We start from the raw sequence: 19100 nt of genomic DNA, 5'->3' as shown, positions 1-19100 counted from the left end.
CATCTCCTGGAAAAAGAGAAAGAGAAAGAAAGAGAGAGAGAGAGAGAGAGAGAGAGAGAGAGAGAGAGAGAGTCAACAATGGACCAAAGCAGTCTGATGTTTGGAAACAACAGCACTGTGCTGAATGGAAAATTAGAAAAGGCGGAAGTTTAAATCATAAGTAATTATTATATCTTTTCCACAAGAGGCCCAAATTTAGAGAGAAAAGATTCCCCATGCTATGATGGCCTAGTGCAGGTCTCTCAATTGGATACCACTTAAGTGATGTGTGTGCCTCAATCCTACCCCACCTGAGTAATCCTAGCGGGTATAAAGAGAAACTTCCTGGCAGATTAAAACTGTGTGCCGGACCGAGACTCGAACATGGGACCTTTGCCTTTCACGGGAAAGTGCTCTACCATCTGAGCTACCCAAGCACGACTCACGCCCCGTCCTCACAGCTTTACTTCTGCCAGTACCTCGTCTCCTACTTTCCACACTTCACAGAAGGTCTCCTGCAAGCCTTGCAGAACTAGCACTCCTGGACGAACGGATACATCCGTTCTTCCAGGAATGCTAGTTCTGCAAGGTTTGCAGGAGAGCTTCTGTGAAGTTTGGAAAGTACGAGACCAGATACTGGCAGAAGTAAAGCTGTGAGGACGGGGCGTGAGTCGTGCTTGGGTAGCTCAGATGGTAGAGCATTTGCCTGCATTAGGCAAAGGTGCAGAGTTCGAGTCTCGGTCCGGCACACAGTTTTAATCTGCCAGGAAGTTTCATATCAGTGCACACTCTGCTGCAGAGTGAAAATCTCATTCTGGGGTATAAAGTGGTTGCCAAAGACATGGAGGGGGAGTAGGTGGTGGATGGAGGGGGGCCAATAAAGAGAGTGGGGGGGGAGGGGAGGGAGAGAGGGATGGGGCGGGAGGGGGGGTGACAACCATGAGTTGCAGCTTGATAACGCAGTCAGCAAGAGTGCTGCCCATGACAAGTTCTGTCCCAGCAACACAGTTTAAATCAATCAGGAAGTTTCAAACTGGTGCACACTTCACTGCAAAATGAAAGATTCATAGTGGAAATAAAAATAAATGAAGAGAGTAGTAGGAAGAGCTGCCTTACCGGGCCCTGAGCTGCTGCCGCGTCTACTGCCACCGCCGCCTCCGCCTCCTCCCCGCTGGCTGCAGCCGGCTGTTCCGCGTGGCCCCTGCTGCTCCCGCCAGTAACGCCCCTCCACATCTTCGAGTCAGACCTCCCGTGCTGAGCGGGCGCCGTCTTCCGCCTGCCGTCTGGCGCATCTCTTCGTACTTCCGTCTCGCCGTTTTCGGCTTCTCGCTCGACTGGGCCGGACCCCCCACCGTCCGGTGCCGTTCTGCCTCTGTCCCTATTCGAGCAGATCTCGAGTGACACTTTGAACACAGAAAAGGAAGGTGGTCTGGGAGAAAGGGGGTAAGGAATGGTATGACTGTAGTATCACAAATCTGAGGCGGTGATACTGAGCTCTTTTGCACCTGAATGACAAGTAATTTTTGTATTTGTAATATTTATTATTCAATATTTTAGCTGAAACTGAAGATGATTTACAGACTGGGCTTTACCAGCTTTTAAAATTAACCCTGTGGCATGTAATGTCCATTTCAGTGGACTTGTCTTAATGGTCTTCTTTTTTTTTTGCGTTTTCAATCACTCCTGAATTTACAAATATACGAGGGCTATCCACAAAGTAGGTTACGTTTTCGTTTGTGTCCGTTAGGGGCGGGGCTAGTGCGGCCATCTTGGTGTCATGGCATTCCGCCGCTCAGTCGGCATCTTGCCGTGCTAGTGAGAGGTTCGTGCTGTACTCCGTTGAGTTACTGTGACAGTTTGAAACGTCAGCGTTAACTGAAAATGCCGCGAAGTGTGAAGTGCTTGCTGTAATAAGGTTTCTGACTGCAAAAAACTGTACACTGATAGAAATCTAACGGCAGCTTTGTGAAGTGTGTGGGGACAACGTAATCACTGAAGGTGGAGTGCGTCAATGGGTCATAAAATTTAAAAATGGCCAAACTAGCGTTCACGACGAAGAGCAAAGTGGAAGACCCAGCATAGTGACTGCCGAACTTGTCGAAAAAGTCGATGCCGCGGTCCGTGAAAACCATAATTTCACAATAACGGAACTCTCTATGAGTTTTCCACAAATTTCATGAAGTTTGTTGCACGAAATCATTACCGAAAAGCTCGGTTACCACAAGTTTTGTGCAAGATGGATACCACAAGTCTTGACAGAGATTCACAAAAATCAGCGAATGGCTGCAGCGTTAACGTTTTTGGACGCTTACGAGAAAGATGGCGACTCATTACTCGATCGCATCGTTAGTGGTGACGAAACACGGGTTAAGCATGTGAACTGCGAGACAAAATTGCAGTCAATGCAGTGGGGGGCACACAACTTCCCCCCAAAAACCCAAGAAATGCATGCAGACAATGTCGGCAAGGAAGGTGATGGCGACTGTCTTTTGGGACAGAAAAGGTGTGATTTTTGTGGATTTCCTGGAAATAGGCACTACAATAAACTCTCAAAGGTATTGCCAAACTCTGCACAACCTCAGAAGAGCAATACAAAACAAGCGCAGGGGAAAGTTGGGCTCAAAGATCTCGTCGATTCACGACAACGCCCGGGCCCACACGGCAAATGCCACTCGTGAAGTTCTCGAATCTTTTAAGTGGGAGTTGTTTCCTCATCCGCCGTACAGTCCCGACCTGGCACCGAGCGACTTCCACTTATTCCCAGCAATGAAGAAGTGGTTGGCTACGCAGCGTTTTGATGACGACGCACAGCTTCAAGAAGAGGTAACCACGTGGTTGAAGGCGCAGGCGGCCGAATTTTACGACGAAGGAATTTCCAAGCTCGTCCATCGCTACGATAAGTGCCTTAATTTAAATGGAAACTATGTAGAAAAATAGTATTTAAGTGTGGCTTTCATCTGTATATAATAAAAAAAATTTACAATACTTTATTTATTTTTAATTCCAAAACATAATGTACTTTGTGGATAGCCCTAGTAGAAAGTCCACTCCCTACCAGTGTTGTGCCGTGCACGCGTTTGCAACCTCACAACTGACTGAAGACGCCAGAGAAGGGACCGTTAAAAACTGTCCACTGCGATGAAAATCGTGCAGCACAGGTTAATTTAAATATCTCCATGTCTAAAACAGAAGTTGTGGCACTTACAGAATATGATCCAGTTAGAACCAAAACAGTCATTGATAATGAAGCATTAGAGCAAGTTCACGAATTCCTCTATATTGGCTGTGATGTTGCTTACACTTAAAATGACAATGTGAAGACAAAGCTATACAGGCGATTTTGTTAAATGGGGACTACTGAGAGATGAGACGAAATTAAATGAATTCTGACATCAGCTGCAACTGAGCACTGAAAGTAATTCAATAGTGACAAGTGAAAATTTATACTTGACTGTGACTTGAACCCAGATTTCCAACTCTGTGCAAGTGGTCACTGTAACTGCTCTGATTATCTGAGCATGCTTTCCGTCTCACTCAAATTCACAACTTGGTGCACTCTACCTACATAGCATCCCCTGTTTACCGTACTCATTGCCTGCGCAAGAGTTCGGATCGGACGGAGAGCGTGTTCAGATGTCCAAAGTGGTTCACGCAACTGCTCGTGTAAAACAGGAAATCCGGGTTCAAGTCCCAGTCCGGCACAAATTTTCACTTGTCACCAATGAATTACCGTATTTACTCGAATCTAAGCCGCACTTTTTTTCCGGTTTTTGTAATCCAAAAAACCGCCTGCGGCTTAGAATCGAGTGCAAAGTAAGCGGAAGTTCTGAAAAATGTTGGTAGGTGCCGCCACAACTAACTTCTGCCGTCGAATATATGTAGCGCTACACAGGCATGCTTTGTAGGCACACAGATAAATACTGGTGCCGAAACGTCTGCGTCAGTAAAAAAATTTTACAAAAATGTCGAAGACGAGCTTTTTTTCTCCGCCCAAGTTTCGACCACTGCATTTTCATACATTATCCAACGAAGTAAATACAAATTCCGTATTGTTCATCTTCGAATGTAGCAGAATTTCAATATACTACGAAAATCCGACTGGTAAGACTGTTTGGGATGTTTGTCAATATGGCCAACTCTACGTTCTGAATTTTTTCTGCCTGTGAGAAGAGATTGTTGCTAATAGAAACCTGATGAAATGTGAATCACATGCAGTATTCTCTTCACCATAAGAATAATACAAATATAAACATTTTGCCATGTTTTCTTTCATGTTTGCTGCTATCTCATTTAAATCCTGTTTGCTTAATAAACTACGAAACTAGATTGACAACAGCAAACGCGGAAGAATATACGTATCGTGTCATGTTTATATTCGTATTATTCTTATGCCTAATAGTGATAGTCAGAAATGAAGCACGGCAACTGACTAGATTTTTAAATCTAAGATGACTAATTTCTGTGCAGAATTTGATGTACTAAAGAAGCGGCCGCAAAGATTTTCAAACGGAGAAAAATTTTCGCCTAACTCTCGTTCAGAACATGTTCTATCATACGCAGTCTATTATTTGGTTCTTGTTGATCATTATCAAAGAAAGCAGCAGTGTAAGTAACAACAAATAGCAGTCTCTTGCCATTGTTTCACTAATGAGACGATTCCTCTCTTCTTTTTTTTTTTTTTTTAAATTGTAAGCGGCGGTAGCGTGCACAAAAGCAAGCCATTCCACTAGCGGCGACAGGCCGTAAACACGCACTATCAGAATGCGACAAACAATGCATGACACAGTACAGTAATGTACTTTCAGCTTAGAGTGACGTTAAACACCTATAACAAAGAAAACTGCACTTATCAGATCAAAGCAAAATAAGCAATCGATTCAAACCAGACGAAGCACGTGAAAAAGGAAGGGTACCCTTATAAATACGGACGGAGTGCCTGATGCATAGCAATGGCTACCTGGTAAAGCTTAACTGCTAACTTACGACTCGAACCAAACTACTGTAGCTGTATCGTCATTCATTCGACCTAAATTGTGTCTCATATTACAATGGACCAACTTTGTTTCGATTTGGAGGTGCGGCCTAAAACTTTTCTCTACCCTTGAATTTTGAGTCTCAAATTTCAGGTGTGGCTTAGAGTTGGGAAATTTTTTTTTTCCTTTATTTCGAATCTCATTTTTCAGGTGCGGCTTAGATTCGAGTAAATACGGTAATTTCAATGCCCAACTGCGGCTCATGTTATAATTTATTTCATCATGTATATGGACAGGTGCGGGATCAAAAATGGTGTCTGTTCTTTTGGACATGTCCAAAACAACAGGCACCACATGTACATAATCCCTGAGAGGGTAACAAGCTAAAAAGGTCATAGAGACTTATGGGTGGAAATGGATTCCAGGAAAGGTAAACCCACTTGAAGGTGGAGCTAAGAGATCTTTGATAGTGTAGATGTCAATATGGAAACATACCAGGCATCCAGATAAGTTGTTCTTGTACTAGTGTTTTAGTTCCACATTCAAGAGGGCACTAACGTTCCCACGATAGCAACATGCTCACACACTGGTACTGGGCAGGAGGGTATCGATTCACTGTTACTCACTCTGGTCACCAACAACATTACTGCCCTCTCGAGAGTGGAGCTAAAACACTAGTACAGCGACAGCATTCCCACTCGCCCGGCATGTTCTCACATACTCTTTCAATGACTGAAACCAACGCTGTGATAGACCTTTTATCTCCACCTCTAAGTTGGGGTGTATCTGCCATTGAACATTTTAAACCATATATGTCTGTTTCCTTATCGTCTCAGGGACTGTTTCCTGTCGTTTGTCCCCATTTAGAAGTATCACCATGGAGAACCTCCAGCATCTATGACACACAATCAAACAGCATTTACAAACAGCAGTAGAGATAAATTCCTCAAACTACATTGAAGTAACAGCAGTACCAATGCTGCACAAATCTGAATGCTTGAAACTTAAAATATGATGAAGTGCATAGGTGAGATTTCTGGGCGCGCTACCTGGCTGCATGGTACATAATAGAGAAATAAAGATATCATAAACATTTAATCTGATAAAAGAAACAGGGAAGTAGAGGAACAAATGGAAAGAGCGTATACATTACTAAAAATCTAGCAGCTTATGTAATGGCTTCCAGGGGCAACAAATGTTTGGTCTGTAGTATTTTACTGCCTTAAGTTACAAATTTGAAATGCTGTCATAATGTACTCATTAAGGAGTATATCCTATGGTAAAAGTTTGATACAATAAGATGCATATTATGGTTAGAAACTGTGTGTATCTTGATACAATGTAGCTGATGGTGTGCAAATAACCGGACTATGTTAAGTATTTGACACTAACAGCACTCGGCGACTTACAAAAAAATTTACATACAATTCCAAACCTTCACAATTTCAAACCTTCACGAAACTACTCCTTGCTGACTAACCACAAAATGACAAAAGAAAAAAGTTTATCAGTTATTACATTTTCACTGTCCACGCAGCCATACTTCAGAGCAAGGCATGACATTTTAATTTATTGCTTCTTCACTACCGACTATTCGCCACATGGTTTTGTAGAGAGTATCTGCACATACTAGTGAGTGCATATGCAAAATTATATTATTATACAGCACACTGTTCAGGAGATATGACAACATGAAGCTTTATATGCATGAAAAATTACCTTCTGATTAAAGCAGAATCTGGCCTGAGCAGCCAGAGATAGCTGGTGTGTGTGTGTGTGTGTGTGTGTGTGTGTGTGTGTGTGTGTGTGTGTTTTCTGATGAGTTTTTAAGAAAACTTAATGGTACAAGTCTTTTCGTTTTGCTTGTCTCCAACTCCACATGTCATCTTCACAGTGAGTAGTATTCAGTGTTATCACAAAATGTGGCTTTTCTCTGTTTTGAGATATACTTCTGAACATTTAAATCAATATGCCAGTCTTTGCATCACTTTGAAATATTATCAAGATCTGAATGAACATTTGAGCAGCATCTTTCAAACAGTGCATTGCAAACAGGGACTAAAAAAATTTGCATTTTGTGATAAATGCAAATGTAGAGGTGAATTATGCCTCAAAACACAAAATTATATAACAGATAATAATTCATAGCAGACTGTAACCAGGCGAATTATTTCATCAGAGATAGTTTGGAACAGCTTTATTTTCTACATACAAATATAGCAAATGTAACCAATTTTTGGTTACTGGTACCGCAAGTCATTTATTTGACTTACTTAATTCCTTTGGTACCTATGGGGGCATAGCACATCCAGGAGAACTTGCCACCCATCTCTGCCTTCGGCCATTTCCCTCAATTATGCCCAGCTCTTGCCAACTCTACCCACTTCCCCTTCCACCATCCTCTTCCATGTACCTCTAGGTCTGCCTCTCTTCCTCGTACCTTGGCGATTGCATTGCAATGTCTTCTTTTCGACTGCTCCATCTGGCTTTCTCAGTGTGTGCCCCAGCGATCTCCGCTTTCTATCGTGTATCTGTTCTTCAGTAGGTGCTACTAGTTTGTTTGTCTTGAGAGATCCTCATTATTTTTTCTGGCCACCAGATATTCATTATGTGCAGGAGGGACCTATTTATGAAGCTCTGTAACAGTGATGTTAGAGCTTCATTGAGCGGCTGAACTTGGAAAACAGTTTCCAATTTTCACTGGCATACAAAAGCACAGCCTTCACATTTGCATTAAAAATACAAATCTTTTGCAGGTGACGTTTCTGTTTTACCATATTGGACACGGTTGTGCAAGCCACCATCTGTCTCCTTTATGTGGTTCTTCAATCATCTCTGGCTCCACCATCTTATATCATCACACTACCCCTATAAAAGAATGAATTGACAATCTCGACTTGCTGCTGCCTTACAAGCAGTGGCACTTTCACATTCCCAGAATTTATCCTTATTTCCTTTGTTTTACCTACATTTATCTTGAGCCCAGCCTCAGCTTCTTCTTCCAGTATGTTTAATTTAGCCTCCATATCTGTCAGCCTTTGAGCTAGTAAACCTATGTCATCTGCGAAATCCAAATCCTTCAGATGTTCACGGATCCCCCACTGGATTCCTCATCTACTGCTGGCTACGACTCTCCTCATAATCGAGTCGAGGACACATAGGAAGAGCGTTGGTGACAAAATACAACCCTGCTGGACTTCGGCTGTTATTCTACTGGATCTGTGAGATTTCCTTTGCGGAGCACATATTAATAGCCTTCGTACAGATCTTTGGTGATGTTTAAAATCTTCTGTGGTAAACCATACTTCTGCAACACGTGCTAAGGTACTTTATGTTCCACATCATTTTGGCAATGCCCAATTTGGAAAGATAATGTGCACTCGATGCTCTGGTGCCACACTAGCTCTGAGTGGTTGGATGATCTGTATAAAATACATACCAAGTGGTCAAACATACTACTTAGCCAAGTGATCTGGCATCTTACAAGGGAACCTCCCCATCGCATCCCCTTCAGATTTAGTTATAAATTGACACAGTGGATAGGCCTTGAAAAACTGAACACAGATCAATCGAGAAAACAGGAAGAAGTTGTGTGGAACTATGAAAAAATAAGCAAAATACACAAACTGAGTAGTCCATGTGCAAGATAGGCAACATAAAGGACAATGATAGCTGATGAGCGCCATGGTCTCGTGGTTAGAGTGAGCAACTGCAGAATGAAAGGTCCTTGGTTCGACTCCTCCCTCGAGCGAAAATGTTACTTTCTTTATTTTCGCAGAGTTACGATCTGTCCGTTCATTCATTGACGTATCTGTTCACTATAATAAGTTTAGTGTCTGTGTTTTGCGACCGCACTGCAAAACCGTGCGATTAGTAGACGAAAGGACGTGCCTCTCCAATAGGAACCGAAAACATTTGATCGCAAGGTCATAGGTCAACCGATTCCTCCACAGGAAAACACGTCTGATATATTCTTTATGACACTGGTGAGGGCATGTGCGTCACATGACAGGAATATGTTGTCGACCCACCTAACTTGCACACTTGGCGAATGGGTAAAAAGATTCTTCTACCTTGCCCGATTTAGGTTTTCTTGTGGATGTGATAATCACTCCAAAAAAAGTGATGAAAACATAAGAGTTTGTCACATAAACTGCATCAAATGAATGCAACAGTTTCAGAGTCGCACAATTTTCCCTGTGCTCTGTCAAAACATATGTTTTTTTTACGTTTTCAAATGTTTCCGTGCGTAGACCGTCAAATTCTGTATATGTCAAAGCAAATCTGAACATGTCCTGGAATTTTGGAGAGCAAAGTTGATTATGTGTGAGTGCCTGATTTTGATAATTATCTGAAAATAAAAAATTAAAATTTTCCCCTTATAGAAGATTTGAACCAAGGACCTGTCGTTCAACAGCTGCTCACGCTAACCACGGGACCACGGCGCTCGTAAGCTAACACTCTCCTTGATGTTGCCTACCTTGCCCATGGACTACTCAGTTTGTATATTTTGCTTATTTTTTTCATAGTTCAACACAACTTCTTCCTCTTTTCTCGATTGATCCGTGTTCAGTTTTTCAAGGCCTATCCCTGTGCCAACTTATAACTAAATCTGAGGGGGGTGCGATGGGGAGGTTCCCTTGTTAGAAGAAAGAAATGCATATGTCTGTCTACTAGATAAAGTTCAAAAATTGGTATAACATGGCCACTTTTAACATTTCAGTTGTAGGGAGTAGGTGTTTTGAAGTGTGGCTGTATACCAATAGACGTTGAGTCTGAATTATCTCATGTACAGAACTCCCAACCCCAGCAAGTAACAGCACAGTAGATACTACTGAATGTTTTATGTTGTGGATTACTAGTTGTTGTCTTTTCTCATCAGGATTCTAAATACAACCCTCACATTCCAGAGGGTATCGGTGATCTCAGCAGGCCCGTGTCAATGCTGCTTTCGTAGAAATGCAGAACACGGGTGAAGGTTGGCTGGGACCACTCTTCTCCTCTCTGGTTGTCATAATTATACGAGGGAGGACTGTAAAGTTTCTACTCTGGTATTGCAGCTGGAATGTTGAAATTGCTTGACGGAACAGCTTGAAGTTCGTACAATAAGTGGTATTTTGTTGACTCTCGCAAGAGAAGTCTGAACTGAGAAACAAACATGGCACGCACATTACTATTGTCAACTTGTAAAGGGCAGCAAATTGTAGATTGATATTTGTGGGCTAAGAGTATAAACTGAGTGGAATTCAGAGGGCACTGGTGGCATGTATATGGAGAACTGTATATGTCCAGGTGGTGTGTGCATTCTTCCTAGAGGGCCATGTGGACCACAGGGATTCGCCATGCTCCAGCCAGCCAGTAACAGCTGCAACCCCACAGAATGCTGGAGCGACTGAAGCAGCAATTTTGAGTGGCCAGTGTGTGCAACTGCAAACCTTACCACAGCAGTTCGACGTTATCTATGGTGTGGTGTACAATACTGTTCGCGACACGTTGAAATTTTGTGAGGTTGGTGTTCGCCGAGTGTCGGACAACCTGACAGATAACCACAAGGGCCAGCAAGTAATGATACGCTCAGGTCACTTAACGTGTTACACTGCAGAAGTGTGTGACATTCTGAGAGGTTATGCACATACCACCACAGGCCTAAAACTGAGCAGGCCTCTATGGAGTGGAAACATAATTGTTCCCCAGTATAAAATAAATTCAAAGTGATTCAATCTAGTAGGAAAGAGCTTGTGACATTGTTTTGGGGTATCCATGATGTTATGCACGGTGTGTTATTGATGGACTTTACTGAACACGGAACCATTGTGAAATGCTGCAGCCTACATTAAAACTTTTGGTTAAGTTGTGCCGTACGCTTTGTGACAAACTGCACAACATTAACGTTGATGGTGTCAAATTTCTATGCGACAATGCTTGGCCCCATGCTGTTGCTCCTTTACATGAGAAAATTGTCAAATTTGGATGGGAGGTGCTGCAGCATCCACTGTATAGTCCGTACCTTGCACCATCCGATTCATATGTTTGACTCTATGAAGAAATTCCTGGGCAGCCAATGCTTTGCGACAGTACGGAATTGAAATTGGCAATCCTCAGATGGCTATACTCCGACCAAAGGGATTTCTACTGACCGTGCATATTGAAACTGCTAGCACGACGGGAGAAATGGGATGAGAACATTGGTGACTACGTAAAGTGCAATAGCAAATGAAGAACAAGAGCTTTCCACGTATCTGAACTGCATCAGAATTCTTACCCTAGCTTTCAAATAAAAATTATGTTCAGTTACTTCTACAGTAATTGGCTTGTCTGCTTTATATGTAGCACTGTCAAGTGTGGATCACACGGCTATGAATGCCCAGAAAAAGTAGAAATTAATATTCTGCTGATTGCATAATTACTGAATTGGTTGAAAAAGAAAAAAAAAGTCAGGATACACCATACATCAGAGAAGTACTCTGTTCACTGATGGGAAAATGGTGCTGCTTCTCAACAGAAACTACCTTTTTTGAATACTTAAATAAATGCAAAACAAGAAAACAAGCAAAGAGAATTTTGAAAAAAAAATATGGAGGTTTTCGAAAAAGCAAAGATTCCAGTCACAAAGCTCACCAATTACCAGAAAGTTATTTCATAGAATTAAGGCTTATATTCAGGCATAATGTAACAACTTTTTTAACGTGTACATTTTATCATAAAAAAGTGCAAATTTCATAGAAAATAGACGCTATATTTTGAGGTGTCTAATTTTTTTTTAATAGATACCTGCATCACTTGCAAAATATTTGAGGTTACTGAGGCACATCAAAAGTTACTTCGTCCACAGACATCTCTGCATCCAAAACAAACTACTACATTCCCCCTACCGAGAAACCCTCAACTGAGTCACAAATTTTGTTTGCTGCCCCATTTAACTGTACTTCATTGCAACAAGATTTGGTATGATATTTTGTCAAATGCCATCTGGAAGTCAAGAAATACTGCAGCTATGTGATTGCCTCAATCCACGGCTTTCAGGTTGAAATGGCTCTGAGCACCATGGGACTTAACTTCTAATGTCATCAGTCCCCTAGAACTTAGAACTACTTAAACCTAACCAACCTAAGTACATCACACACATCCATGCCTGAGGCAAGATTCGAACCTACGACCGTAGCGGTCGCGCGGTTCCGGACTGTAGCGCCTAGAACCGCTCGGCCACTGTGGCCAGCCCGCGGCTTTCAGGATGTCACGCGAGAAAAGCACGAGGTAGTACCAAACGAGCAACATTTTTAGGATCCGTGCTGGCTGACATGCTGTGTGGCAGTTAAGACAGATCTTATTCGTTACGGATACAGCTTCTATATTTGCATTCATAAGCAGATGGAAGCATTTTACTATTACTACAAAACAAAATTTTAAACACTGTTCCCCCTTGAAATGTAAATTTGGTGGGATATCATTTCATCACCATTCACGAAAGTAGTGAGATTGGGGTGAGCAAAGGTTGGGAATTTGTACGGGCGCTGATAACTGTGCAGTGGAGCACCCCACAAAGCACACATCATTACCATACAACTCACCTCTGGTAAGGCATTCAGACAGAAGATTGTAAACAAAACCACCTGAAAGGAACAATACATACTGACATATGTACAGAGACTTAAGGAAATCCACAAAGGTAATTGCCAGCCAATTAAGACACGTACAATATACTGTAGCTCTTCCGAGGAGCGGTGACGATATCACACCCACAGATAGCGATGCGGAAGTAGAATCGATTAGTCGCTTCCTTAGGGGGGAGGAACAGGGACACGAGCCGCGTGGCAGAGCAGGGAGCGCAACTTACAAAAGGATCTTACTAACTGTCAATTTTCTTCATACTTATACGATTTAAAGATTATTGCTCGGACATCCGTTCCCTCAAGCGAGACGACGTAGTTTTCAAACAAACTCTACACAATTGTCTTCGCAGATTCGAAGATTTCCAAGAATTTTTAAGTGCAAAATATACTGCCTGACAAAAGTCTGAGTATGATGTTAATGTAAATTCTTACACGTATCCACTACCAGCGGATATTTAATTAGAGTTCAGCTACCAGTGACAGGAAGAACCGCCACCAGAGTGCACTAGCGCTGTTCGCGTTTAGGGTCGTTACGAGGACCGGTGAGAGAGGTAAGGGCCGTAAATGGTGTCACATGTCAAGTGATCACTCTAAGAGCACAGAGATGCTGCATACTGAACTGAGACAGAGTTATCAGCAACTGACAAATTTTGAAAGAGGCCTCTTTGGAGGAGAAGGGGGGGGGGGGGAGGAGGAGGAGATTAGCATTTAACGTCTCGTTGACAATGAGGCCATTGGAGACAGAGCTCCAGGTAAGGTTAGGGAAAGATGGAGAAGGAAAGTGTTTGTGCCCTTTCGAAGGGACCACCCCGCCATTTACCTTAAGAAATTTAGGAAAAACATGGAAAATGTAAATCGGGAAGTCCGGACACAAGTTCCAATGACTGTCCTCCCAAATGAGAGTCCAGCGTGCTAACCACTGTGTTACCCCACTCGGTAAAAGACATCTTTGTGGTTCTTCCACCGGATAAGCTGAATTGAGCAATATCCATATTTATGATGAAGGTAGTGATATTTAGCTTGTGGGGCACTCAACTGCACGGTTATTAGCACCGGTACAAATTTCCAATCTTTTCACTGTCCAATCCCGCCACTTTTTCTGAATGATTATGAAATGATGAGGACAACACAAACACACAGTCCCCGGGTGGACAAAATCCTCGAGCTGGTCAGGAATCTAACTGCCATCCAGAGTCAGCAATGCTAGACACTAGATCACGAGCTGCAGATCCACAGTCGGACTGCATGGGAACATGAATGTAAGCCTTCTCATCGTCAAAGTTTCTCGTCAACCACTTTAAGGGAAGATCACTTTATTGCCCACCGAGAACACTGTAACTACTCCATCTGTGTACTTGCCGTCTGAAGGAAGACTGGACTTAACGTCTTGTCGACAATGCGGTCACCAGAGACAGAGAACAAACACGGATTCTGTCACGGATAGGGGAGGAAATTCGCCGTCCCCTTTCAAAGGAACCATCCCGGCATTTGCCTGGAGCAATCTAGGGAAATCATGAAAAACCTAAACCTGGATGGCTGAACACGGATTTGAACAGTCATCCTCCCAAATGAGAGTCCAGCGTGCTAACCACTGCATCACCTCGCTCGGTACCTGCCACATGAGAATAAGGAGTGTGCTCTCAGCTACATTCTGTGTCATCCCACACCAGCGGTTGGAGACTAGCGGCAGCAGCACTAGGAAATTCTCATCCGCAGTCACAACACAAATGGCTGTGTTCGAAGTGTCACCTCGACCGGGAAGCACCGACTGCCAATAAATGGCACCGTACTGTGTCCGGCGAATGCTTGCGGTCTGGCACTACCACAGATGACCACCGTCGGCTAGTACGGCAGCTATCTGGGGAGAAATCCATCCGTACAACATTTTGGAGAGGCACGGCAGTGCGAGTCCTGACACCACTGTGAGGCAGCTGTCGGGTACAACCTCAGGGCACGGCCAGTAGTTATTCAGGAAACTGACAGAACACTGGTATGTTACAGCCATCCTGCATCCTCATGTGTCACCTCTCGTGCAAAAGTATTGTGGTACCAGTTTTCAACAGGGCAGAGCTTGTCCACACATGGCAAGTGTTTCTATGAACTACATACTTGATGTCAAGGTACTCCTGTGGCCAGCAAGGTACCCAGGTCTGTCTCTGACAAAAAGAGTGTGGGACCGCCTCGTGCTAGTACCCAAGATACTGAGGATCAGTTACAACAGTTGGGGGTCAACTTGCTTACGGAATGATACAATGCCTTTTTAGCATCCTTGCTAACTGCATCAGTGAGTGCACCCGGACCAGAGAACGTGCAACATAATACTGATAATTGGACTTATACTGACAAGTTCTTTGTAAATTTGACTCAATTTTGTAATCGCTGAAACAACATTACATACCCTCTCAACTCGTGATACGTATCTCCCTCCCGTATTGGGGGCTTCACTTTTTTCGTCAGGCAGTTTATTTACAATCTATTAAAATGATCATCAGTAGCTGAGTATGTTCTGTAACAGTATTAAACAATGGAAAATCCAGGTTGGAATGTAACAATATTCTGAGAAGGAAAGTTACTACTCACCAAATAGCGCAGATGTTGAGTCGCAGATAGGCACAACAAAAAGATTTTCACACTTATAGCTTTCGGCCAATGGCCTTTGTCAACACACACACACACACACACACACACACACACACACACACACACACACTGCAGTTTCAGGCAGTGGTTTCAGTTGCCTGAGACTCCAGAGGTGTGTGTGTTTTATTTTTGTTGTTGTTGTTATTGTTGTTGACAAAGGCCACTGGCCAAAGCTTTAAGTGTGAAAATCTTTTTGTTGTACCCATCTGCAATTCTCAAACAGTATGGTAATTGTGTTAGTTTGAATGCCACTAGCAGTACAATTTTTTTAAGATTCAATATTTACTAAGCCTTTTGCTGTCATGGACGTACTCTCTGCACTCCATACTCAGACAGCTTTTTTTTACAACTGTACTGCTCGCCAAATGCTGGTGCCTGTGCCAAGAGGCAGTGTTCTGCTCAGAATGAAATACTTGTCATCCAATTGTCTGAAAACTATTAAAACAAAAAATTTCATTTTTGCACGTTTTACAGTCCGATGCCTTCACTCTATAAAGCGCTAAATTTCTTTTCATTATATGCCACAGTTACTGCACTGAAGTAAATTAAGTAAAACATTACACAGAATTTTAAAGATTTTGCAGAGGTAAAAACACAGTGTATCAACGTTGTGTACAATTGATTTTAGCTCGTATATTACCAGTGAATAAAATGACGATAATGTATCAAAATATTATTTAAAACTGAGACCAGAATGCTATCTTATTTCTTTCTTCAGTAATTGGATTTTAAATCCGTAGGAGGTTCACACGCTATTTGCCCACTCGCGTCCTTGTGTGCAGTGAATCGTGTGGCTATAACAACCATCATACCTGATAAACAATTCAAGATATCAATACAAGGTATTTTGCAAATGGTAGCATGCAATGACACAAATATGTCATATGATAAATACTCTAAACTTTTTTATTCACCGAGATATAGAAGTAACTCGTCCACAATAGTGAGAGATTGACAGCTCAGGACTTTTATGGATGTCCACAACAAGTAAAAAAAACCCAAGCAGTACATGTATACATGCGTGCAGCAACTGGGAAACAGCAAAGCAGGATGTGTATACACACCCACAGCAGTAAAAGGGCTAACAAATAGAACTTAATTACACAGGTATGGCAAAAGAAGACACACCATTGTGCCAATCCGCAGCCATTACTCAGACAGGGGACATATTCTGATAATTGAAATGGTTAAGGTGACTGCTCGTATGCAGCAGGAAATCCGGGTTCAAATACAGGGCCGGCACAAATTTTTATTTGTCTCAGTGCCCCAATACAGCAAAAGTTGGAAACTTTTTCATTGATAAATTTAATTAACACATGCTGAATCACAGTTTTTAATAAAAATATCATTTCAGTATTTTAATTATTATTCATTTAAAAATAAATCAAACTTTGATACAGATGTGCAAAATGCTTTATTGTTAAATGAAAATTATACACTGAACAACCATGCTCATTCTCCAGAAAGAAGAAAGTATTTTATTTTCTATTTGACATATTTCATTTTTGCACCAATTTTAATTTATTGTTGGTACTAGCATTTTCAGGCAATTGGTAATTAAAATAAACCAGTTTTATTTTTATTAAAAAAATTTGATCCAATATCTGTGAATTAAAATCTCCACATATTAAAATATTCAATTTAAATAGGAGTACAGAAAAGAATTTGGTACGCGAGATATTCAAACCAGCAGCTGTAGACTGCCAAACTTTCATACTCTGCATTCATCAACGAGCAAGTCTGACAATGTGTCAAAAGTTATGTAATTAACAGTGGTCGGAAATTTGATCTTTAAAGGCAGTTATAAAGAGTGTTTAAGAATTGCATCGTACTGCTTAGGAAATTTACATTTGGGTATTCAGCTACCAATTCTCTACTTAGGGCATTTGGGAGGACAACGGTTCAATCCCGCATCCGGCCATCCTGATTTAGGTTTTCCGTGATTTCCCTAAATTGCTCCAGGCAAATGCCAGGATGGTTCCTTTGAAAGGGCAGGGCCGACTTCCTTCCCTGTCCTTCCCTAAGCCGACGAGACCAATGACCTCGCTGTCTGGTCTCCTCCCCCACACAATTCAACCCCTCTCTACTTATGAAGAAAACTGATGGTTTGTTGTTAGGTGGATAAACTCCTCGGCTTATCAGCTGCTTTAAATTAAGTGTGCACCATACCTGGGAAACCAGTTCTCATACTATACGAGAAACACACCATTACACGTGGTACAGGTTACCGGATACCATCCGCCATGCACCATATGGTGACTTGCGAAGTACCTACGTATATGTGGATGTAGATTATAGTATTGTGTCAATCTACTCACTGTGAACTCAGACTTCAATTTGAACACAACTACGAGTACCTTCGTACTGCTTATATAACAACGAGAACAATCAATTTTTGACAATATAATATAACTCGATAACCTGGTAAGTCTCCCCAGACATGCTGTTCTGGGTGACTTTTCCGAAATCTACCCTTTTTCCTTGACCCCTCCAGTCTTTTTCCTTCACCCCTCTTCCTTCATCTTCAGCCTACTGCTGGAAAGAGCTGCCACAGGCTCTGATAGTATGCATAATTATAACCTTCTTTTATGTGTGTGCTGCTGCTGTTGCTTACTGCTTATGACCGACTTGACACCTGTTCTGCAATTTATTGGCTTACAGTTTCCAGGCTGAAGTCAAACATCCCATTTAGGGGATTTTAATGTTAATGGCCATGTTTTGCACCAGCTCGAGCTTTACTTCAAGCACCGTTAATGGGATTGACCTACAGTGTGCCTAAAGAACAATTTCTGTAGGACATGTTCATTTCTGCAATGCCTGCACTGGAAATATTTGCAGATGTGTAGCGGACAGCGTACTGTGCACAAGTACCGTATTTACTCGAATCTAAGCCGCACTTTTTTTCCCGTTTTTGTAATCCAAAAAACCGCCTGCGGCTTAGAATCGAGTGCAAAGGAAGCGGAAGTTCGGAAAAATGTTGGTAGGTGCTGCCACAACTAACTTCTGCCGTCGAATACATGTAGCGCTGCACAGGCATGATTTGTAGGCACAAAGAAAGATAAATACTGGCGCCAAAACTTCTGCATCAGTAAAAAAAAAGAAAAAAAAAAGAAAGAAAGAAAAAAAGAAAGAAAGAAAGTAAGGTGGGAGACGAGCTTTTTTTCTCCGCCCCGAGTTTCGACCACTGCATTTGCTGCTATCTCATTTAAATCCTGTCTGCCTAATAAACTACGAAACTAGAGTGAGACAACAGCAAACGCGGAAGAATATACGTATCATGTCATGTTTATATTCGTATTGTTCTTATGCCTAATAGTGATACAGTCAGAAATGAAGCACGGCAACTGACTAGATTTTTAAATCTAAGATGACTAATTTCTGTGCAGAATTTGATGTACTAAAAAAGCGGCCACAAAGATTTTCAAATGGAGAAAAATTTTCTCCTAACTCTCGTTCAGAACATGTTCTATCATACGCACTCTATTATTTGGTTCTTGTTGATCATTATCAAAGAAAGCAGCAGTGTAAGTAACAACAAATATCAGTCTCTTGCCATTGTTTCACTAATGATAAGATTCCTCTCTCTTTCTCTTTTTTTTTATTTTTAAATGGTAAGTGGCGGTAGCGCGCACAAAAGCAAGCCATGCCGCGAGCGGCGACAGGCCGTAAACACGCACTATCAGAATGCGACAAACAATGCATTTCAGTACAGTAATGCATTTTCAGCTTAGAGTGACGTAAACACCTATAACAAAGAAAACGGCACTTATCAGATCAAAGCAAAATAAGGAATCGATTCAAATCAGACGAAGCACGTCAAAAAGGAAGGGTATCCGTATAAATACGTACGGAGCGCCTGACGCATAGCAATGGCTACCTGGTAAAGGTTAACTGCTAA

At 42.0% G+C, this 19100-nt stretch overlaps 1 protein-coding gene across 1 annotated transcript in view; it reads right to left on the bottom strand.

The window, feature by feature from the left end:
* The window catches only part of LOC126212713 (protein shuttle craft), a 283723-nt gene that overhangs the window by 216707 nt on the left and 47916 nt on the right, over positions 1–19100 (bottom strand). The window contains exon 5 of the mRNA XM_049940125.1: positions 1096–1357. Within this exon, the coding sequence (XP_049796082.1) occupies positions 1096–1357 (262 nt within the window). The remainder of the gene's footprint in view (positions 1–1095; positions 1358–19100) is intronic.

The sequence above is a fragment of the Schistocerca nitens genome, chromosome 11, assembly GCF_023898315.1.
Source record: "Schistocerca nitens isolate TAMUIC-IGC-003100 chromosome 11, iqSchNite1.1, whole genome shotgun sequence".
Classification (NCBI taxonomy): Eukaryota; Metazoa; Arthropoda; class Insecta; order Orthoptera; family Acrididae; genus Schistocerca; species Schistocerca nitens.
Note: the sequence above shows the minus strand (reverse complement) of the source record. Positions and strands in the feature narration are given on the sequence as shown.